This window comes from Panthera leo, chromosome D1 (genome assembly GCF_018350215.1).
Source record: "Panthera leo isolate Ple1 chromosome D1, P.leo_Ple1_pat1.1, whole genome shotgun sequence".
Taxonomy (NCBI): Eukaryota; Metazoa; Chordata; class Mammalia; order Carnivora; family Felidae; genus Panthera; species Panthera leo.
Genome location: NC_056688.1, coordinates 66,185,260 through 66,208,731, shown reverse-complemented (window position 1 = coordinate 66,208,731; position 23,472 = coordinate 66,185,260). Strand labels below are relative to the sequence as shown.

General features: G+C 41.1%; 1 protein-coding gene across 5 annotated transcripts in view; it reads right to left on the bottom strand.

Moving 5' to 3' along the window:
* Positions 1–6,767: 6,767 nt before the first annotated feature.
* ZNF143 (zinc finger protein 143) overlaps positions 6,768–23,472 on the bottom strand; it is a 55,351-nt gene continuing 38,646 nt past the window's right edge. For all 5 annotated transcript variants that reach the window (XM_042904438.1, XM_042904435.1, XM_042904436.1 and 2 more), the window contains 5 exons: positions 21,298–21,525; positions 17,702–17,850; positions 14,421–14,582; positions 8,987–9,133; positions 6,768–7,766 (listed from right to left, as the gene is read on the bottom strand). In XM_042904438.1, coding sequence (XP_042760372.1) covers positions 7,683–7,766; positions 8,987–9,133; positions 14,421–14,582; positions 17,702–17,850; positions 21,298–21,525 — 770 coding nt within the window. In that variant the 3' untranslated portion in view covers positions 6,768–7,682. The remainder of the gene's footprint in view (positions 7,767–8,986; positions 9,134–14,420; positions 14,583–17,701; positions 17,851–21,297; positions 21,526–23,472) is intronic.

Genomic DNA, 23,472 nt, shown 5'->3' with positions numbered 1-23,472 from the left:
CTCCTGAAGGAGCTCCAACGCCAATGCCAATGAATAGATGAGAATGAATGGGACATGGAGAACCAGAACAGGGATGGAGTTTCACCTCTAGTGGGCACTTCTCTTAGAAACCCTCCTGGTCCCTGGGCCGGGTTTGGCTGGACCAGTGGCTTTGAACTCTCAAGGCTAAAATACCCTGTGTAATTAGTTTCCTGTTGCTGCTGTAACAAATTGCCACAAACTTCTGGTTTAAAATCACACACACACACACACACACACACACACACACACACACTCACAAAGACACAAATTTATTCTATCATGTTTCTGGAGGTCAGAAGTCAGAAATTAGCTGCCAGGGTTAAAGTCAGGGTACATCAGGGCTGGTTCCTTTTGGAAGTTCTGAGGGAAAAATCCATTTTCCTTGCTTTTTTCAGCTTCTAGTAGCCACCTGTATTCCATGGCTTATGGCCTCTTTCTCCATCTTTGAGTCACATCACTCCAATCTCTGCTTCTGTCACCACAGGACTTTCTCCTCTGTCTCTTCCCATATTCCTCTTATAAGGACCACATCGGGTTCACTCAGATAATCCAAGATTGCCTCCCCATCTCAAGATCCTTAATCACATATGCAAAGTCCCTTTAGCCATAAACAATAACACTCACAGATTCTGGGGATTAGGACATGGGGGGGCATTATTTAGCCTACCAAATCTTACGACCAGTCCACCCCAGGAACTCCCAGAGCACCCCACTCAGAAGCCTCCCGCTCAGTGCTGAGGCTTGGAGGAGCCTGATACAAGACTCTCCCATAATTTATCTAAGTGGTCCTCCATTAAGCTGTTTTGAAACTTTTGCTATTATGAGCAATGTTGCTTCAAGTATTCTTGACATCACTTGACATCACTTCTCCACACGTGAATATATCCTTAGGGTACATTATTAGGAGTAGAATTGTTGGGTCAAAGGACATGTGCACTTTAAACCTATTTCCCTATATCCTTACCAATAATAAATCAACTTTTTAATATATGGGGTACCTTAATGTCTCAGTCGGTTAAGTGTATGACTTAGCTCAGGTCATGATTTCGCCGTTCGTGAGTTTGAGCCTCTTGTCGGGCTCTGTGCTGATAGTTCAGAGCCTGGAGCCTGCTTTGGGTTCTGTGTCTCCCTCTTTCTCTGCTCCTCCCCAACTCATGCTCTGTCTCTGTCTCTGTCTGTGTCTCTCTCTCTCTCAAAAATAAACATTAAAAAAATGAAAAAAAATTTATTTGGTCGATATGATTATAAAGCCAAAAGTGGCTGTCAGATTGGGCAAGGAGATAAAACTCGTCTCCTAGGTCTGATGTGGGCATGTCCTTCTCAGTATCATCCCAGCGATCTGAGGGAGGCAGTCAGGGTCGTTCTCTTCCCATCACTCACCCTGTTTTCTCCCAGCATGAAATAATTTCCTTCCAGGTAGAGAAAAGAGCACCTCGCCCTCTACCTCCAGCCCAGGCACAGCTGGTTGAGTCAGAAGGAGGTGGTGAAGCAAGTAGTGTATAGTTGTGGATTGCTCCCTGGACCTACATAGCACCTCCTGCTGGAGACTGACTTCAAGGCTTATCATAGTGCCTTTAATTCATTAACTAGTTGCTTTCTTTTTGACTCTGAAATACCCACAATAGCAAAGCCAGCTTCACAATAGCAAAGCCAGCTTCACAATAGCGAAGATCATTTTTGCATAAAAAAAAAAAATGGTCCACTTTTCTACTGTTCCTGATTTTCTGTTGAAAAGAACATTAAGCAATTTCTGGATGTTAGGAAAGCCCTAAAACAGCTGAGAGGCTGCTTGCTTGATCAGTTTATCTGGGTAAAAGATCTGGTGAATGTTAAGAGCTGCTCTCAGGACGCTTATCGATTAAAGCCTGCCACTGGCTTGGAGCAAAACTTTCCTATTTAAAAAGATAAGACAACCTCCTTGCCACAGCAGAGATTTTACCCCTGCTTTCTCCATAGAATTGTCTGGCTGCCACGGGGACTGAGTCTGTAACCCAGGTTAGAGCTGTTTTTCACAACGCTTTGTTAGTCAGGGTTGTACCTAATGAAGCAAAATGAAACCCCTGCTTGGGGACTGGAGGGTTCTCTGTGCCTCTCAAGCCAGGTGAGTTTAGAGCTGGAGGGAGCAGCTACAGGTCACCCACTGCTCTGCAAGGCCTCCAGGAGTTATGGGGGAGCCGAAGTTCCAGGTTATACTAACGGAGCCCATACTCTAAAAGGAGAAACAGATAATATATTTCCAAAACACAAGTCATACCTCTTGTGTGACAGTGAAAAGAGAAGGATTGATGGAAGAGCTTTCCCCAGTAGGGCAGGCTACATAATCTGTGGGACTCAGTGCAAAAAGAAAATATGAGCCTCTTGGTCAAAAAACAGGAAAAAAGTTCTGTTAAAGGTATGTATAAAGCCAGACACAAAAAGACAAATAGTGATGCCACTTATATGACATACTGAGAATAGTCAAATTCATAGAAAGTGAAAGTAGAAGGGTGGTTGCCGGGGGCTGGGGGTGGGGGGGAGGTGGGAGTTCTTGTTTCAGTTTGGGAAGATGAGAAAGTTCTGGTGATGGATGGTGGGGATGTTTGCACAATGATGTGGATGTGCGTAATAACACTGAACTGCACACTCAAAAATGGTTGAAATGGTAAATTTTATGTTATATGTATTTTACAACCACCGCCCCCCTGAAGGAATGCATGAGCTTTTTCCTTATTTTGAGGTCTCTCTCTCTTGACTTGTGATGGTGTTTTTTATTTGCTATCTAGCATCATTCTAGGTAAAGAAAAATTAATCTTAAATTTTTAGCATGAATTTTACCTTTCATCTTTATATTATGCAATGCCAGGGTTTTGTTTTGTTTTGTTTTGCTTTATTTTGTTTGTTTTTGAGAGGGAGAGAGAGCGGGGCAGGGGCAGAGAGAGAGGAAGATAGTCTGTGCTGATAGCAGAGAGCCCCATGTGGGGCTCGAACTCACAAACCATGAGATCATGACCTGAGCCAAAGTCAGACCCTTAACGGCTGAACCACCCAGATGCCCCTGTAATGCCAGTTTTAAATAAAAATATCATAGTGTTGAACTTGTATTTGAAATCACTGAAATTACATGATTCAAATTTTGTGGCTCTTCCTAGAGGGCACCTCAAGCTGGCTAGAAGGATCAAACACCAGCCAGGCTCAGGAAAGGTGGAAGGAGGAAGTGAGGACCCCCAGGTGCAGAGCCTATAGAAAGAGTCCTCTGGGTCATGGGACTTCACAGGTGCCTGAGGTGGTGCCGGTCTGGGCCTGACAGCTATCAGGTCCCCCTTCCCACAGGCCTACTCCTCCAGCCCATGAGAAACAGGCTACTCCCAGGGATCTTCAAAATTCAGAACTGGGACACACTCAGTACAGGGTGTGCACGAGGCCTCATCCCTGTCAGGACTTGGCTAACGTCAGCTGCCCACCTCAGCTCTGTGCTGCTGCCTGCCTGGAGTGAGGATGGCCGCCACCACGCCTGACTCCACAGGGGCATGTGCCTGACACTGACCTGTTGAAAGCAGAGGGCAATTGCAAGTTGAGGGAGAGACCAGGTCAGGTAAGGGAGTGACAGAGAACCCATCCACAGAGGCTGCAGGTGAGACTGTGTCCCATTGCTCCATGAGACTTCACCTGCAGAACACACATTCAGGGGCACCTGTGTGGCTCAGTCAGTTAGGTTAGGCAACTGACTTCAGCTCGGGTTATGGTCTTGAGGTTTGTGAGTTCAAGCCCCATAATGGGCTCACTGCTGTCAGCCCAGAGCCCTCTTTCGTTCCGTTCCTCTGTCTCCCTCTCTGCCCCTCCCCTGCTTGCATTCTCTCTCTCTCTCTCTCTCTCTCTCTCAAAAATAAATAAACCTAAAAAAGAAAGCACGCACAAAGATAAAACTATTAAGAATTCCAAGATTGCAGGGGCGCCTGGATGGCTCAGTCGATTAAGCGTCTGACTTTGGCTCGGGTCATGATCTCATGGTCTGTGGGTTCAAGCCCCATGTCAGGCTTTGTGCTAACAGCTCAGAGCCTGGAGCCTGCTTCAGATCCTGTGTCTCCCTCTCTCTCTGCCCCTCCCCCATTCACGCTCTCTCTGTCTCAAAAATAAGTAAACGGTAAAAACAAAATAAAAAAAAAAAAATTCCAAGACTGCAACCACAGTGCATTAAATCCCAAGTGCAGAGTCTGGTCAACTGTACTGGTCACAAGTCCATGAGGCAGCCTTGTTCCTCAGTCAAAAGAGAAGAGGGTATTTGGCTGGAGTATTCTTCGTAAGATCTCTGAGGAAACCTAAGTATAGAGAGTGCTTAAGTGGAAGGGGCTGAGGCAGCCTTTTTGCACTTCCCACATGCTCCCTTTCCCTCCTTGGCAACAGACTCCAGCTGTGCCCCTTTCCATTTTGCCCTCTGCTTTCTTACTGTTGGGATCTACTGATAGTTGACTGGTCTATAGTCTTTTATATATATATATATATATATATATATATATATATATATACATATATATATATATATATATCTTTTTATATTTATTTATTTTTGAGAGAGAGAGCGTGACTGGGGGAAGAGCAGAGAGAGAAGGAGACACAGAATCCGAAGCAGGCTCCAGGTTCCGAGCTGTCAGCACAGAGCCTGATGTGGGGCCCGAACTCATGAACTGTGAGATCATGACCTGAGCCGAAGTTGGATGCGTAACCGACTGAGCCACGCACGTACCCCAACTGGTCTACAGTCTTATGTGAGCTAGGAAACACTGGAACACAAATTCCTCGGAGTCCAGTCCATTTTAGTGCTGAATGCATGGTTTCCCGACATTACTTACCTAGTCCTGGAGCTGCCGTGCAGGAAAGGCAGCATGGGATATCACCCAAATGACCACCCCGAGGTGGAGGGGCACAGAGAGCTGTCCGGCCTTTGGGGCAGCTGCCACCTTTGGAGAGTTGAGGAAGCCAAGTTCTTCTCTTACTCTATTTCCTAAATTCTTAATGACTGCAGACTGTAGGCAATGTTCTTTTTCTCTGTAGTGGCCTCAAGTTGTATCTGGGAGAGTGAGGGGTTTTCTTGGACTCAGTTTTGCCTTGAGCAACTGCCTGGATCCCATTGCAGTTACGCTCCAACAGGCTCCATTTGTAAAGTACTTGTGTTTCATCAAGGGTCTTTGGGGACTTTCCAACTTTGGAGGGCTCCTTTATGCATCCTACACTCTGAAGAAACCCTGCACCAGCTTAACTAGCAACTGTCTGCACATCAGCTGGAGTCTTCCCTTGGGGGAAATGTGCCACCACCCATCCCCAGGAAGGCAGGTAGGGGACAAACCAGCAGCGTCCCTCTGCCCTTTTCTCTGGTGCCGGTAGGAAGGCATTTTCTTTGGAGCTGAGGGATAAACAGGCCTGCCAGCAGAGTCCAGCTCAGCCCTGTCCAGTCTAGCTGGCAAAGGAGCTGGGGTGAGGGAGAAAGCCTGGAATCTGAGCACAGGCAGTAAGGGGCCCAGGGAGGCTGATAGGGTGGGCTTGGTCCTGGGAAGCACAGCAGGCCTAGCTGGGCCCGGCAGAGGAGCCCCGTCAGCAGCCAGGACTGGGGCTGGGAGGCCAGAGCACCACCCTTTGATTTTGCAGATCCTCTTCTTCCTCTGCCTCCCCATATCAGCCCCTTTCTGAGCCTTAGCAGGCCTTAGCTGTGAGTTCTTTGTGTGCTTTAAGGTCTCAGGCAAGAGAGAAGACCGGATCTGTGTGTGACTAAGACCCTTTCTAATGTTAAATATCTGTGAAGAGCTTTGAAGGGAAAGCAACCAGTCGCCTGCCCAACCCTGAAGGGTTTCCCATTTCAGATAAGTAAGTCATGACCCTTTTTTAGCAAGACTTCAAAGAACCTCATCAAAGATAACATTTGTATTAAATACAACAGTACATTTTTTCCCTTTTTACCATAAAGCTTGAAATGAAACATGAGAGCGGCATTTCAGCTCTCTGGCAAACAAAGCACAGTGAACACGGTGAAGGAGGGATTACTGCAGGGTAAGCCTCCCCCTCCTTTCTTTTTTGGAACTTGGTGGACCCTAAGCTAAATTTCTGACATTAGACATGGTTTTTCGAGTGCTCTGGTCATTGGGCAATCAGAAAATACCAGAGCTCATCTTGATAATCTTTGCCGCAAGCATCATCTGAGAAGGCAGTTGTGGTGTGGTGAAAGCACACTGGACATGGGGGTCAGACTGGTTTCTCTGGGGTAACTGGGTGGCTCAGTTGGTTGAACATCCGACTCTTGCTTTCGGCTCAGGTCGTGATCTCCCAGTGTCATGAGTTGGAGCCCTGCATTGGGCTCCATGCTGACAGTGGGGAGCCTGCTTGGGATTCTTTGTCCCTCTCTGCTCCTCCCCCACTCATGCCTGTGGGCACTCTTTCTCTCTCAAAATAAGCAAAAAAAAAAAAAAAAAAAAGCCTGGGTTCTCAAGTCTTTGCCTTGCCTCTTCACAGTCAGAGGGCCTGGGTGGAGACACAACTTCTTTGGACCCTCTGTTTCTCCTTGTATAAATGGGGATAATGGGGATAATAAATCCCGTATATCTCACAAAATTGTTAGAAGAGCATAACAATGTATGAAAAAATACTTATTCTGTGCTTGATAAACAATATACTCTCAATATATGTGTGTTGGGTTATAACTGATGGCATTTGTGCTCTTTTCTACCACACTCTCTCCCACACCCATACCACGTTAATAAAACAAATATAAAGGTAACATTTTAAAAATTGCTGTATTCAAAATTAATAATAAACTTTAGGGTAAATAAGCTTTAAAACAAAAGTACATAAGCAAAAATAAATAATTTACACGGACCCACTAACCTAATTTTCAGAGGAAAGCCATGTCCAATTACAGCACTACTATCCCGGGCTCCAGCCTATGGTCAAACTTTGATAGTTCATTATTTTTAAAAAACAGTAACAAAAAAAACTGAACGCTAAGTAAAATCTTTAACAAAACCAAAGCACTGGATTTAACTTTTTAATTTTAAATAACCAAACTTTCTCATTTTATACATAATCCAATGTAATGGATCCAATTCAATATAATTAGCATTTCAGCTTGAAGAGTTGGTATTTTAACAGGGATGGAAAACTATAATGAATAGTTTTCAAACCGTGAGGTACAAAAAAAAAACCAGACACGTATACAGTAGAACAAAAACTGCAGACACTCTATTAACTTGGGGAAATATTTGAAGGCTTTACATCCTTTATTATCCATGATGGCTTCTGGAATTGATTGTTTGAAGTATAGAACCTTTAACATTTTAGATACAGCCTTTATTTTATTTGTCACAGTAAGTTAAAAATCCATCATAAGACTCCATAAGACTTTGCTGATCTTGCATGTGGACTCTAGGAGTTTGTGAACTGATAAAAGAGTAACATGAAAATTTACTGTATTGCCCTAATTTCATACATCCTTGTACACAATGAATCAGTTTGGGAATCTATTCCAAGGGTTATATACACAAAAGTGTCAAGAATAAAATGTTCTCCACTCTTGCATAAAAACGTGTACAGTATTTCAGGAATGGAAAAATTCTAATTTTCCTGGGCCCGGGTTCCTGGGTGTCTGCTGCCCGAAGACGAAAGGCTCCTCCTGCTGCGATGCTCCACTGTTCTGAGGATTAATCATCCAACCCTGGTGTTTCTCCTTGTTGGATCCTAGATGCTATTCTGATGGCTTCTTCCAGAGATGGCTGTTCTCCAAGCTGAAACAGGAACAGACACAAAGCCACAGTCAAGATAATACCGAAGAAACAGTATATGCCCGAAGTAAAATCTCTGTAATTCTGACACCTGGACTCGTTAAGATACGACTGCTGATCCAATCATTAAGAGCACACAAAAAATTCTTGCAGGAGAATAATGTAGTTTCTTACTTTAGGATTTTGCAGTTTTGTTTTGTTTAAGTAGGCTCCGTGCCCAACCTGCAGCTTGAACCTCATGACCCTGAGACTGAGAATTGCATGCTTTACCTACTGAGTCAGCCAGGCGCTCCATCTTTCTTTAGGATTTTCTTTTAAGCTTATGTTATTTAAGCTTATATCTTTTAAGCTTATATATTTATTTTGAGAGAGAGAGAGAGAGAGAGACAGCAAGGGAAGGGCAGAGAAGAGGGGAGAGAGAGAATCCCAAACAAGCTCCGTACCATCGGCCCAGAGTCCCGACGTGGGCTCGAACTCACAAACTGTGAGACCATGACCTGAGCCGAAATCAAGAGTCAGATGCTTAACCAACTGAGCCACCAGGCACCTCTTCCTTTAGGACTCTGATAAACCTTCACTCATGCAATGGACAAAAGATGCTCATCTTTTCCAATGGAGGTATTCAGAGAGCTTCCTGAGTCTTTAGCTTCTATACCATAAACTAAATTAAAAACAATGGTTGGCATTTTCCTGAGTGTGTTCTAACTCTTTTCCAAGTAAATACATGAAAAACAACTCTTCCCAAGGAAAGGTAATCTGTATTCTAGACTGTCTGCCTGAATCCAGTGACTTCCCCAAGAATAGTTTCTTCTGTCTTCTGATGTTCCCCCAACATAAAATAGGGCTGTGCAGTGATTCTCAGAGGACTAATTTGGGTCTACGTTTATACTAGGTTCATTTCCCAAGTGCTTTTCAGAATCCTGCCTAATTAGACTTATTTTGAAAGTAAAGATAGCTGGCTGGGTACATACTGGGATGTATACCAGAAGCTTTGTTTTTCTTACTATAAATCCCCCTAAAAAATGTAAAGATAATAGCGAACAAAGTGCCAGTCTCTTTGAAACCACCTCAAACACAGCAATTTCCTTCTAGTGGCTAAGTGACACAGATTAGTCTGTCCCCAGCCTCCCCTAAAGGTTCTGAATAAAGCACAATGTGCAAGGTTGAGAGCTAGGAAGTAGCTCTCCTTCCTGTTGACTGAGGACAGCTGCTACAGAACTCACCTGAACTGCAATCTGGGTGCCATTGGATGTTGCCACTAAGGTCAGAGGTCTGGTTTCTGTGGTTACTAAATGATGGCTGTGCTGTTGATGCCCCATTTCTGATGAGGCAGTATGGAATGCTGCCAAGTCCTGAGCCACAATTGCAACCTTAAACAAAAAATACACAAAATAAAGCTATGATTAAATACATTAAACTCCATTTAATGCAAGGAACTGTCTTGAAATTTGAAAGGAAAAACTCCCTTCTGACCACAGACTTGTAGAAGCCTAAAGTTGGAAGAGAACTTCTATATTGTCTATCTTAGACTCTTTTTTGTTTGAAGAAGTTGAGGCTCAAAAAGAAGGCATTTATCTAAGCTTATGTGAACCAATGACATAACAGGGTAGAGGACACTTGGCAGGTAGGTCTGCTACACCAGGCTTCATTAACCAGGACAGACGTGACCATGCTTAGGATCTCCTACCCTAAGTGGCTGCTTGGTATGTTACACATGTAGAGTAATTCATATCTCAAATGTCTATTTATTCCTGAGTTGGGATCAGTGAAACATAATATATACTATTTTCTCTTGTTTACCTGATGCATTTTTTTTAATTAAAAAAAACTTTTAAAAAATTTTATATATAGAGAGAATGAGCAGGAGAGAGGGGTAGAGGGAGAGAGAGAATCTTAAACAGGCTCCATGCTCAGCACAGAGCCTAAGGTGGGGGTCAATCCCACAACCCTGGGATCGTGACCTGAGATGAAATCAGGAGTCAGACGCTTAACCAACTCAGCCACCCAGGCACCCCTACCTGTTGGGACTTAAAATTAGATTTCCATTTAACTAGGAAAACTGAAAAGACTAGGGATTGACTGGAAGGGATGACAAGGGAACTTTCTGGGGGTGATGAAAATGTTGGGGATGGTGTTATATGCGTGTGTATGTGTAACAACTCACTGAATTGTAAATTTAAAATTTGTATATTTCACTGCAAATTTTACCTCAATTAAGAAAAAATAGATCGTGAGTCGATCTGAAAAACATGTTCAACCTCATTAATGATCAGACAAATGAAAATAAAAACAGAATTCAACTTCTGCTTGTAAATTACACAAGTATGTTAAAAATCTTCAATGCTAGCAAGAAGAGTACAGTGAACCAAGAAAGCTTTTAGATCCATGGTGCAATTGTTAAAACTTTTTGGAAGAAAAATTGGCAGTATGTAGCAAACAGCTTAAAATACTTTATATCATTAATCCAGTAATTCCATGCTAGAGTTTGTTCCTATGAAGATAATCAAAGGCTTATACAACAATTTATGTTTGTGGAATGAGTTAATGAGTTCCATTTGATAGATTATTTTACAAATGATAAGAATCCTTTTACAAGAACATTTAATTGGTATGAGAAAGTGCTCAGAATGTAGTGTTAGATGGATGACAGGCATACAAAATTATAATCCTAATTCTGTATACATACACACACACACACACACACACACACACACACACACACACACACACACACAAAGTAAGTAGTCCTAAATGTTGAGACTAGTTATTTTACAACAAAAGATTATAGCTGATTTTTAGTTTGCATCTCTATTTTTAATTCTTCTGGAAATATATTTGCAAGTGGTATTAGTGGATCATATGTAGTTCTATGTCAACTTTTTTTTTTTTTTTTTTTATGTTGGCTCTAAGACCGATGTGGGGCTTGAACTCATGACCCCAAGATCAAGAGTTGCATACTGTACCAACTGAGCCAGCCAGATGCTCACTATGTTCAACTCTTTGAGGAACTGCTATACTGTTTTCCACAGTACTGGCACCGTTTTACATCCTGTGAGCAATCCACAAGATGTCTCTGCATCTTCGTCAACACTTGGTACTGTTTTCTGGATAACAGCCTAAACTAATGGGGGTGAAGTGGTATCTCACTGTGGTTTTGATTTGTGTTTCCCTAATAACTAATGATGTTGAGCATCTTTTCATATGCTAATTGGCCATCTGTAAAACTCCTTGGAGAAATGTCTATTCAAGTCCTTTGCTCATGTTTAAATTGGATTGCTTGTTTTTTTGTTGCTGAGTTATAGGAAGTCTTTATTCTAAATATTAATCCTTATCAGATACATAATTTGCAAATATTTTCTCTCATTATGTAGAATGTCTTTTCACTCTCCTGGTAGTAGCCTTTAATGCACAAAGTTTTTAATTTTTAACAAGTTTAATTTATCTATTCTTCTTTCATTGCCTCTGCTGTGATACATAAGAAATAACTGTCATACATAAGAAATAATTTCCCAATCCAATATCATGAAGATTTTCATCTATGTTTTCTTCCAAAAAGTTAATCTTTATATATGATATAAGGTAAGGGTCCAACATCATTCCTTCTCACGTGGATATTTTTTTTACCAGCACCATTTGTTTAAAAGACCATCCTTTCCCACTAGTCAAATTTTAATTGTTGAGATTTAATGGACTATATATTTGATGGTTTACTTCTAGACTCTTTATTCTATTACATTAAGAATATATATTACTTTTATAATCTGAAATTAACAAAAAAAATTAACAAAAACTAGATACTGTCTGTACCTGCGAACTAGGTTTTCAAGGCACCTGGAAAACTGAGGCTAAGAAATCCAATGACCTTAATTTAAAAAAAAAAAAAAAAAAAAAAGGCAGGGAAAGACCACCTGCTTTCTTCCTGTGCATGTAAAGAAATAGGTAATTTAAGGGTTACAGATAATTCAAAGGTGGTGTCTGGACACCCCAAGTGGATAGTCATCAGCTGCCCAATGGCCTACAGTTGCAGCAGAAGGAGATGTGGCAGCAGCTGGTCCTCAAGGGAAACCCCCGCTCCTGTTGTGATATCCCTGCTTGCTGAAAGCTGCCTGCCTTCATTCCAGCCCTCAAAACTGCCTCTCCTAAAATTTTCCTAGTCCCCAGGCTACAGATAAGCTACAAAAGAATGCTTGGTTTAGGGCCACTATTCTTACAGACCTGCAACTATAACTGGTACAAGGTGTATTTACCCAGGCTGTGTCATACACCCAATCCAGGAAGCCTAGAGCCATGGAAATGACTGGGACCATTCCGTAAGACAGCCTGAAAGCTAGTGGCTGGGTTTCGAGTTAGTTTCTGTTTTTGCATCGGGTATAGTTAGCAAACAATAAAAATGCATGAATCTTTAGGTGTTCTGTTGAGTTCTGACAGTTAGATACATCTGTGGAACCACCACCTAAAACAAAATAGAGAACAGTTCCTTCATATTCCATTCCATCAATTTCCTTCCCCCAGTCAAGCAGCATTTTCTGATTTCTATCACCATGGATTTGTTTGGTCTGTTCTTGGATTTCATGTAAGTGAAATCGTGTAATATGTATTCTAGTGGAATTGCTGGGTCGTGGAGTATAAGAAACCACCAAACAGTTCTCCAAAGTGGTTGTATCATTTTACACTCCCACTAGCATGTACAAATATTTTAGCTGCTTCGTATCTTTACCAAATGTTAGTCAAGTCTTTTTTATTTTAATCATTTTGAGCACTTTTTTGTGTCATTGGCCGTTCTTGAGTCTTCTTTTATGAGAGGTCTGTTCAAGTGAGTGGTCAAATGATCTGCTCATTAAAAAATTTTTTATTTAGGGTGCCTGGGTGGCTCAGTCATTAAGCATCTGACTTTAGCTTAGGTCATGATCTCACAGCTCAGGAGCCCATGCCCCGCTTCGGGTGAGCCCCACTTCACTCTCTCTCACACTCTCTCTCTCCCTCTCTGCACCTCCTGGGATTCTCTCTCTGCCCCTTGCTCACTTGTGCACCCACCCGCCTCAAAACATACATTTTTAATTAATTTTGCTCATTTTTTATGGCCTATTATTCATCTTTTTATTGTTGATTTGTAGAAGTTTGTTACCTATTCTCAATTCCACTGTTAGATATATATAGCGTGAATGTTTTTCTCAGTTTGAGGCTTATCTTCTTCTTAAGAGGCTTATCTTACCTTTTTCCCAGTTTGAGGCTTTTCTTAATGGTGTCTTTTGGTGAGCAGAGTTAATTTTGACGAAGTTCAATTTATGTTTTTTTCTTTCCTTGGTAGTGCATTTTTAGGAAATCTTTAGCCAAGTTTGCAAAAGTATTCACTTCTCTTCTAGAATCTTTATGATTCTGAGTTTTGTATTTCAAGGTATAGAAGACTTTCTTTCAACCTTGTTCTTTTTTCTTGTTTTGTTTATCATAGGTCCTTTCCATTTTCATGTATATTTTAAAGTGAGATTATTTAATATCTTCAAAAAAGCCTCTGGAATTTTGATTGTGATGGTATTGAATTTATAAATGAATGAGAGCTACTAATTTTGACAGACTCTTTCATTGAACATGGTAAGGTACCTGCAGTGAATCTCAACATTGCTGTCAGCATAGTACAAGAAGATGTAAAATGTATTAATATCATGGATTTTAAGGGAAATGAAAAACTAAAACTACAGAGAGATACATGAGATTGGCAAAAATCCAAAAGTTTGGTACCTCTGTATTGACTATACAGAAGGGAAGAGGCGGTCTCGAATGCTGCTGGTGGTACTGTGGACTGTACAACACTAGAAGGGAAGCTTGGCACTACTTACCCCAATTACAAATGCATGTATCTTTTCACCCAGCAACTCCTCTCTAGGATTTACCTGGCAGACATACTCACCCATATGCAAAATCACATGAGCACACAAAGTTACATGTTTGAAACAGCACAAGACTTCGATTAGGGTGTTCATAGAGTAAAATATGAGACAGCTTTAAAAAAGAATGAGGAAGCTCTCTACATAATGAAATAAACATTTTCTAGATGTATCATTAAGTTAAAAAAAAAACAACCCAAGGTGAAGAACAGTATAGTTTACTACCATAAGAAAAACAAAAGTGGAGAAGAGGACTATTTCTATTATTTGTATATGCCTAATGAATGGCTGGAAGACTACACAAGAAACTAATAACAGTGGATTATCTCTATGGAGGCAAGAACGAGGTTGATGGAGGCAGGGGTAGGAGGGAGACTTTTCACTGCATACCTGTATATACTTTTTGATTTTTGAACTATGTGACTATATTATTCAAAATATTAAATAAACTTTGCCGATGAATTTTTCCTAAGTATCTGGTGAACACTTTATGAACCATTAATGAACCCTTAATATATACCTAGGCTTTATATTAAGTACTATGTACGTATTATCTCATTCAATCCTTATATCAACCTCATGGTGTAGATGCTACAATCACTCCTGTTTTACAGAGCAGGAAAACCTCAGACTCAGAAGGTCATGTGGCTAATAAGCCGTAAAACTGGAATTCAATCCAAAGTGTGTGAGATTAACCACCACACCACCCTGTATATCTATGAAATAGTTTTGATAATGATATATGTATTGATTAATATAAAAAAATAGCAATCACCTGCTGCCCTTCTGTGCCCTCAGCAGTAACCATAGCAACAGAGTGCGTTCCTGCCGAGGAGATGACTGCGTCGTGAGCTGGGACCGTGATAGGTGTGCCATCCTGCGTTACCATCGTGATGGTATTGCCAATGGCTTGCATGTCAGCTTGAGATATGTTGACCTGCAACACAATGCATTTTACATATCAGTCTGTTTCTTGTTCTATTTGGCAATTTTTAGTAAGGACTAGGCCTAGTCCTTAAATAAGTCTACTCTGTGGAGCAAATAAGAATTCTATAATGGAATAAACTCTTTAGAAAGAGATCGTCAGAAAAACTTTTTATTTTTTAAAGATTTTATTTTTAAGTCATCTTTATGTCCAACATGGGGTTCCAACTAATAACCCCAAGATCAAGAGATCAGGGGTTGCATGTCCTACTGACTGAGCTAGTTAGGTATCCCCAAACTGATTCTTTCTTTCTTTATTTAAAGTAGACTTCACGCCCAGTTCAGAGCCTAACACAGGGCTTGAACTCATGGCCCTGAGATCAAGACCTAGCTGAGATCAAGAGTTGGATGCCTGGGGCACCTGGATGGCTCAGTTGGTTAAGCATCTGACTCTTGATTTTGGCTCAGGTTGTGATCTCATGGTTTCGTGGATTCGAACCCCGTGTGGGGCTCTTTGTGCTAATTGCATGGAGCCTGCTTGGGATTCTCTGTCTCCTTCTCTCTCTGCTCTTCCCCTGCTCATGCTATCTCTCTCAAAATAAATAAATAAACTTAAAAAAAAAAAAAGAGTTGGACGCTTAACCGATTGAGTCACCCAGGCGCCCCAAGCTATTTCTTAAATGCACTTCCTCCTCTCCATCTCTACTGCCAATTTACACCCTTACTTTTTCCTTGTCTGACTTTCCACAATAATACAACTTCTTTTTAGGTATCCAGTCTAACCCTTTCTTAAGCCATCCTCTACCTTGACACCTTTTTAAAAGAACAAATTTCATTATGCTCCCTGTTCAAATCCCCAGGGCCCCCCATCACTAGAGTTTAGACTTTTTACATGGTATTCATGACCTTTTGCAATCTGGCCTTTAACAGCATCTCTAGACTCATCTTCCACTACTTCTAAACCAGCATCTGGCATTCCAGCCACAACTAATCATTTGCAGTCCCAGAGTGTCATATTCTCTTCCATTTTCCTGGCTTTTCCCTTCCCTTCACTCTGCCTGCCAAACGCATGAAAACTCCTCAAGATCCAACTAAATGGGGGGCACCCGGGTGGCTCAGTCAGTTAAGCATCCAACTACAGCTCAGGTCATGATCTCGCTGTCCGTGAGTTCAAGCCCTGCATTGGGCTCTGTGCTCACAGCTTGGAGCCTGGAGCCTGCTTCAGATTCTGTGACTCCCTCTCTCTCTGCCCCTCCCCCACTCGTGCTCGGTCTCTCTCTGTCTCGAAAAAATGAATAAATGTTAAAAAAAAAAAAAAAAGATCCAACTAAATGGCCATTCTCTAAAAGGGTCTCCAAGATTCCTTCAGGAATAATCATTTACTCCTTCCTCCAGGCTGCCACTGCACTTTACACATTCCTCAATTACATACCCATCATAAGAGGTTATTGTTCATTTAGAAATATCTCTCTCCTCGACTATGATACCCCCCCTTCCTATATTCCCCACATTCAGCCTACCAAAGTATCTGGCATTGGGTAGACATTCCATAAATGTTTGCTATTTAACTGACTAAAGGAATGGAAGAGAAATCTAATCCCTGAAGGAAATGGGAAGGTTACATCTGGAGAAAATACATCGGGATAAGGAAAATAGCTGCTCTGGAACACATGAAGGGGGATGAGGCCCACTTTATGTGGTCAGAGAGAAACCAGGAGTGGCTGACATAGCAGGAGGTTCCAGTCTGATAAACATTAGAATTACCCAACAATGGAACAGGCTGCTTCTTTTGAAACTGCCTTATCTGTTTGGGGGCTCCTGGAGAGGGGAATTCTCTTGGGAGGGAGGGAGGGAGGGAGGTTACATCACATTACTTCCAGAGGGCCTCTGTCTGTGATGATCTAATTCAAGAAAAAGTCTTAGGATTGATGCTAAATTAAAACCGGGTTAGTAAATATGTTTAATCTTGCACAGCAATCAGTGGACAAAGAATACTGTGAGGGTGAGGAATTAGTGCCATCAAAAGTGAGGGGGAAGGGAATGAATGGGATGGTACAAGCACTTTTAATTTCCAATCCTGAATATGTGCTGCTTCCTAGTTAGCATCAGCATGGTAACAGTTATCAACACAAAGGGCAGATTCATCATGGGAGGTAAGCTCTGAGAGAGACAAGTAAGGAGAGAGTTCTCCATGGAAAAGACAGTTATAGGAGGATAAAGAACCCCATATGCTCATTTCTACCAGGTACTAAGACAACCTTAGTTGGAGCCTAAAAATAAAATCAAGGGGCGCCTGGGTGGCGCAGTCGGTTAAGCATCCGACTTCAGCCAGGTCACGATCTCGCGGTCCGTGAGTTCGAGCCCCGCGTCAGGCTCTGGGCTGATGGCTCGGAGCCTGGAGCCTGTTTCCGATTCTGTGTCTCCCTCTCTCTCTGCCCCTCCCCCGTTCATGCTCTGTCTCTCTCTGTCCCAAAAATAAAAAAAACGTTGAAAAAAAATTAAAAAAAATAAATAAATAAATAAAAATAAAAATAAAATCAAGTCTGGATTATTTTAGGCTAGTGGCATCTAGAAACGTTCAGAGAATAACCATTATACTGCTTTTCCTGGGGAAATCAAGATACCTTTCTATGAATTCTGGGAGATAAGTTAAGTGAACTTCCATGACTCCAGGGAGGGAGACAGACACACTTCGGAAATTTTATAAGTTTTGCCCATCACTGACTTCCCAGGATCTTTTAATGATCAACCCCTCAGCCAAGGCTCTGTTGGTTTCTCAATCTCACCTCCTGGATCTAATCAGCTACTAAATCCTATCCTTTCTCTGAATTATATTTTCACACAGATCCTTTACTTTTCAAGCCCTCCATTTCACTGTGGTTCTGACCTCTACCACCTCACCTTTGAGCTATGCCAATAACACCATGGGAATGCTGGACTCACAACCATGCTGTCTCTCCTAATGTTCCTGTATGTAGCCTCTTTCAGCAGACTACTAGAAAGCCTTCGGGAGATCTAGCATTGCTTGCAAGCTGATATTCAAGGCTTTCCTCGATTAAGGCCCAACCTGCCTTTCATGCCCATGTTCAGAGAAACAATATTTAACTTGTTTGGCTTTTGGTGGATACTTACATGCTGAGTCCCATCCTGGGATATGAGTGTAACTTGTTGACTCAACCCAGACTGGGTTACTGTGGCTACTTGTGTAGACACAACATCATCCCCTTCTACACCTGTAACATATGTGATCTGGGACCCTTTAAGAACATCTTCATTTTGACCTATTTAAAACAAATGAATCATTTATTTGACCAACCAAGCAAGCTGTTTAGAAAACAGAGGATATTTTCTTTCTTTCTTTCTTTTTTTTTATCACTTTGAATATTTACTTTTTCCCCAAGTTTTTACTTTAATTCCAGTTAACACACAGTGTTGTATTTGTTTCAGGTGTACAATACAGTGACTCAACAATTCCATATATCATCTGGTGCTCATCATGACAAATGCTCTCCTTAATCTCTATCACCTATGTAATCCCCCATCCACCTGTCCTCTGGTAACCATCAGTTTGGTCTCCAGAGTTAAGATCCTGTTTCTTGATTTGTCTCTCTTTCTCTTTGCTTGTTTTGTTTCTTAAATTTCACATATGAGTAAAATCGTATGGTATTTCTCTTTCTCTGACTTATTTCACTTAGCATAATACTCTCTAGCTCCATCCATGTCATTGCACATGGCAAGATTTCATTCTTTTTTATGGCTGAATAATATTTCAGTGTGCTGGTATAACACTCTGAATTAGTGTTTTTGTATTCTTTAGGTAAATAGCCAGTAGTGTCATTGCTGGATTAAAAATAGCTCTATTTTTAACTTTTTGAGGAACCTCCATATTGTTTTCAGAGTGGCTGCACCAGTTTGCATTCCCACCAACAGTGCACAAGGATTCCTTTTCCTCCATATCTTCACCAACACCTGTTGTTTCTTGTGTTGTTGATTTTAGCCATTCTGACAGGTGTGAGGTGATATCACATCATAGTTTTGATTTGCATTTCAAAAACAGAGAATACTGTAAATATGACAGACATTTATACAAATTAAAGTGTATACATGCTATAGTCCAAATCATATGGCTTCTAGCACCTCCTTTTAATTCCTCTACCTTTACTTTTGTAAAGCCAAGCCAAATCAAAGCAGACCAAACCAAACCTTTCCACATCAAATTTAAATATTCTAATTTTGGGAGACCACTCTTATTCTTAATTGGAGTAATTATGTGATACTGTGCATGTGTGCTGGGGGGCAGGGGGAGTACTGAACAGGAAGACTGCCTGGCAAATACCCTTCCAACATGGCAAGTATGCTAAGTTCTTGCAGTCACTTAAGAAGCTTTTAAATATGATAACACAATCTTCATAAACATTAGCCGCAAAACCAGAACGGTGTGTAAACAGAACCTACTAATACTAAATTACTTACTCTTTAACACAAGTGATTGACCACAAGTCATCAGTACACAATGACCACATTGTGTAAAGACAATGTAATGGCACATTATCTGGGGAGAGGTTAATCATTTAATAAGGGACAGAACAGGAGCACCCATCCACTTCCTTAGGTCATGAAGAACCAGCAAGTAGACAGCAATTTCAACAGTCCATTAGTGCTATACTTGGCAACCAGGAAGTCTGCTGATCTATTTTTTCATCACTTTTCACCTCCCAGGAAGCCAGAAGGAGGGTAAATATGTTTTTTTCTTCCTTCAAAGAAGGACTTATGCTAATTTAACACTACTTCTCAAAAGTTAGTGGCTGATGCATGCATTCCTATGGCTATTGTCATCATGGTAAAATCTCCAGTCATTATTTCATGTCTTTTTGTTCTGTTTCACAGCTATTTATATACCATTATTCCAATGGGCTACCATACCTAGAGAATTGTATGAGAGAAAAGGAGTACAAATCCATCCCTATTCTTGGAAAAATAATCTTTGTTTATTATTTTTGAAATAAAATCTGTATCATTATATTACAGACTACTTTCTAAAATACAAGAAATTCAGACAATCTGAAAAATCAGCACTAAAGGAAAAGACTGAAGAAGCTTTAGAAAGGAAGAATTTCAAAACCTAAGCTTGTCCAGCCTATTTAAAAAAAAAAAAAAAAGCCTACTTTCTAACTGCAAGGATTCAGCAGTTGTTGGGTTTTCTAACCATGCCCACTTACAGTGTTTTGGCTAGAAAGTACTATAGCATTCAGGACTGAAGGAATTGTTATTTTCTCACCATCACATGACAGATATCTGAAAAAACAAATTAGAACTACAGGGAATCATTTCAGCAGGGAGTGAATGATCTGTTCTTTCCCTTACTCTCCAACACTTCAATATAAGAAGGAGAAAATATGATTTATTTTAATTTTTAAGTCTACTTTGTTTAGGAGGTACTCAGTGAAATAGGAGGATGGCCCAGGCTTTGTTTTATTGGGTGTGTGTGTTGTTTTAAGAAAACCTACTCACTTAGTTTACCTATTTACCTATGCTAAGTTACTTACGTGATATCATAGAATGTGATCCTCTAAAATATTTTTTCCTCAAGAGTTTATTCTTATGAAATGAATGTTTTTGTCTCCTTACAACAATACTGAATAGCACATGAATCAACTAAAAGTTATTTGGGAGTGCTCTGCCATTCTCATGCTTAAGATAAACATCCTTAGGGCACCCGAATAGCCTAGCTGCCCCTACCTTGCTCTCCAGCCTCATTTCATACTGCCTTCCCAGGCAGAAGTGCCACACTGGCCAGGCTTCTTTTAGTCTCTCCAATTTACTTTGCTCTCCCCAACCTCAGGGCTTTTTGTATTTGCCATTCCCTCTATTCAGAATGTTCTCTTACCTTTGCTCCTTATTTCCCCTCTCTGCGAAATCCCTGCGTCTCCACCTAATTAACCCCTATCCACTCTCTAGATCTCTCGTAGTAGCTGTTACTTTAACCTATGTAAGAAGTGTGTCTAGCTAACCTGTACTGAATTTAAAAATACCAGAAGGCTCACACTGCTTTTGCAGGGGATGTATTGCAACTATTTGCATTCACATCCAATTATATGTAGGGGTCACTTTATTAAGCAGCAAAATAACTCACATCACTCAACTTCAACTCAAACCAAAGCCTAGACTGCTCTAGACAACAGGGGGGCAGTGGGTAACACGTGCCCTGCTCTGCCTCCAGGTGTGCCAGGGTCCTCTGCTCCTGCAGCTCAGGCCACTGTCACTTGAAACACATGTGCTCTCAAAGTTGGAAGGTTCCAGGGCTTCTTTAGGGATAATTACAGCTTTTCTTGCCAAACGGAAGCCATATTCAAGAGGCAAAAAACCCTTCATCACGTATGTAAGCATGACCGAGGTCTGGCACCACAGCCTGGCCATTTCTCAGAAGAAAAATAGCAATTCAAGCTGGGTATCCTAAATCCATTTTATTCCCATCTTTCTGTTTCTTTAACAAGAGGAGAACTAAACAGGGGTAAAAAGAAAAAGAACCTCCCAGGCTAGATTAACTTCCCTTCTTATACATCCCACAGCACCAAGTACCATTTTTTGCTACCACTTATTACAGTTGTAAATTATATATTTGTGTGATTATTTGAATGAAACTTTATGATCTGAGAAAATGCTATGCATCATAAATTATGGTAGCTGTTGATTCCCAGAGAGAGAGATTTATTGGAAAGAACACTTACCTGGGGGAGGCTCAAAGAAGGCTTCCTGCTCCTCCTCGATGGGCTCAGTGTCATTGTGGGCCGTCCGTTTGTGCATGGCCAGTGTGGAGATCTGCTTGTAGGTCTTCCCACAGTGATTACAGTTGTATGGTTTGGAATGAGTGTGAACAACATGATGTTTGTACAAACTGGAATATTCTGTAAACCTTTTGTCACATCCAGGGACTGTACAAACATATGGCTTTTCACCTAAGAACATACACACATACACACAAAAATCAACTTTTACATATATGAAGGCATAATCAATCCATTCCTCCCATGGGGAAAAAAAGCCTCTAATGGCAAAAATAGATGTCTATCAAATCTCTCTTTTTTTTTTTTACAATTTATTTTTGATAGAGAGAGACAGAGCACAAGTGGGGTAGGGGCAGAGAGAGAGGGAGACACAGAATCCGAAGCAGGCTCCAGGCTCTGAGCTGCCAGCACAGAGCCTGACACGGGGCTCAAACTCACAAACCACGAGATCATGAACCTGAGCCAAAGTCGGACGCTCAACTGACTGAGCCACCCAGGCGCCCCCCCTTTTAAGTTTTATTATCTATTTATTTTGGGAGAGTCCAAGTGGAGGAGAGAGAGAGAGAGAGAGAGAGAGAGAACGAACCCAAGCAGGCTCTGCACCAGCAGCATGGAGCCATACCTGGGGATCGAATCCACGAACTGTGAGATCATGACTGGAGTCTAAACCAAGAGTCAGACACTTAACCAAATGAGCACCCAGGTGCCCCAATGAACTGTCCAATCTCTTTCTATACTGCTATGAGGCAGAACACAAAAAAAGACTCCCTATGATTTTGTCTTTGTTCAAAAGGCTGTCTACATTCTAAGTCTTATCTCATGCCCGAATACCACTCTTCCCTTCATTTCAAGGGATGAGAAAAGTAAGGATAGAGATGTTGCCCAGGGTAACTCTAAACTTTGATAAAACTAATTTATTGTTACCTATAACTAGACAAGTCAGTAACATTAATGCTGTATTAAAAATGACAATAATAAATGCAATGATTACTATAACAAATGCAGCTTTCCCTAAGGGTTTTATAAGGATAATAAAAAAGGTCTAGAAAGTCTACTAGACATAGTCTGAACACTTCAGTAAATCTAAAAGGACATATTCATATAATTTCTAAAATGTGCATACACATGTGTGCATACAAGTGCATGTCTTACTTTATTCTCATTTTATACCTTCCTTGGATAACTGCATTTTCTTGTATGGTTCTAAACACAGTAAAACCACCCATAAATAGTAAAAAAATCTTACACTAATATAATCTGTAACATAAATCTTGAATATAAAGTAATGGGAAATTGCTTCCTGTCCTCTGCCCAGTCTATAGTCTCAAACTAGGGCAAGGTTAAGTTCTTATCTTGGTAGATGATCATGGGAGACATGTGTTGAGGGCAAGCCCAGGCACGGAAAGGGCAGGCAATTCCAACAGAAAACCAGTCCCATTGATATTTAGGCTGGAGCAGAAACCGCCACTAGGTGGCACCAAACCACAGTCAAGATGTAAATGATTTGAATTGCACTTTGGAGCTCCCTACTGGTTATCTGCATAGCCTCAACTGGGTCATCTAACCAACCTTGCAAGAGTGGATTGAATTTTACAAGGCTGAATCTTTGTACTCCACTTACTGCATAATGCGGGCATTTACTATTATCATCTACCTGATGATCACTAGTCAATCTTTTCTACCTCTTGGGTCAGACCAACATTTCTAACTGCCTACTGCACCTCTCTACTTCAACAATTCTCAATCATGTACACATATGAAAGACCTGGGTTTTTAAAAATATAAACTGATGCCTGGGCCTCATCCCAGTAAAATTATGTCAGCACTGTGCAGATAGAATATGGAGAATTCTATTTTTAGAAAGCGAATTCAACAGGCAGCCACATTTAAGAACACTGCTCGGGGAGCCAGTCAGTTAAGCATTAGACTTTGGCACAGTTCATGAGTTCAAGCCCCACACTGGGCTCTCTGCTGTCAGTATGGAGCCTGTTTCAGATTCTCTGTCCCCCTCACTCTCTGCCCTTCCTCTGCTCTTGTATGCATGCTCTCTCTCTCTCTCAAAAATAAACATTAAAAAAAATTAATTAAAAATAAAAGCACTGCTCTTCTTAAATGTCC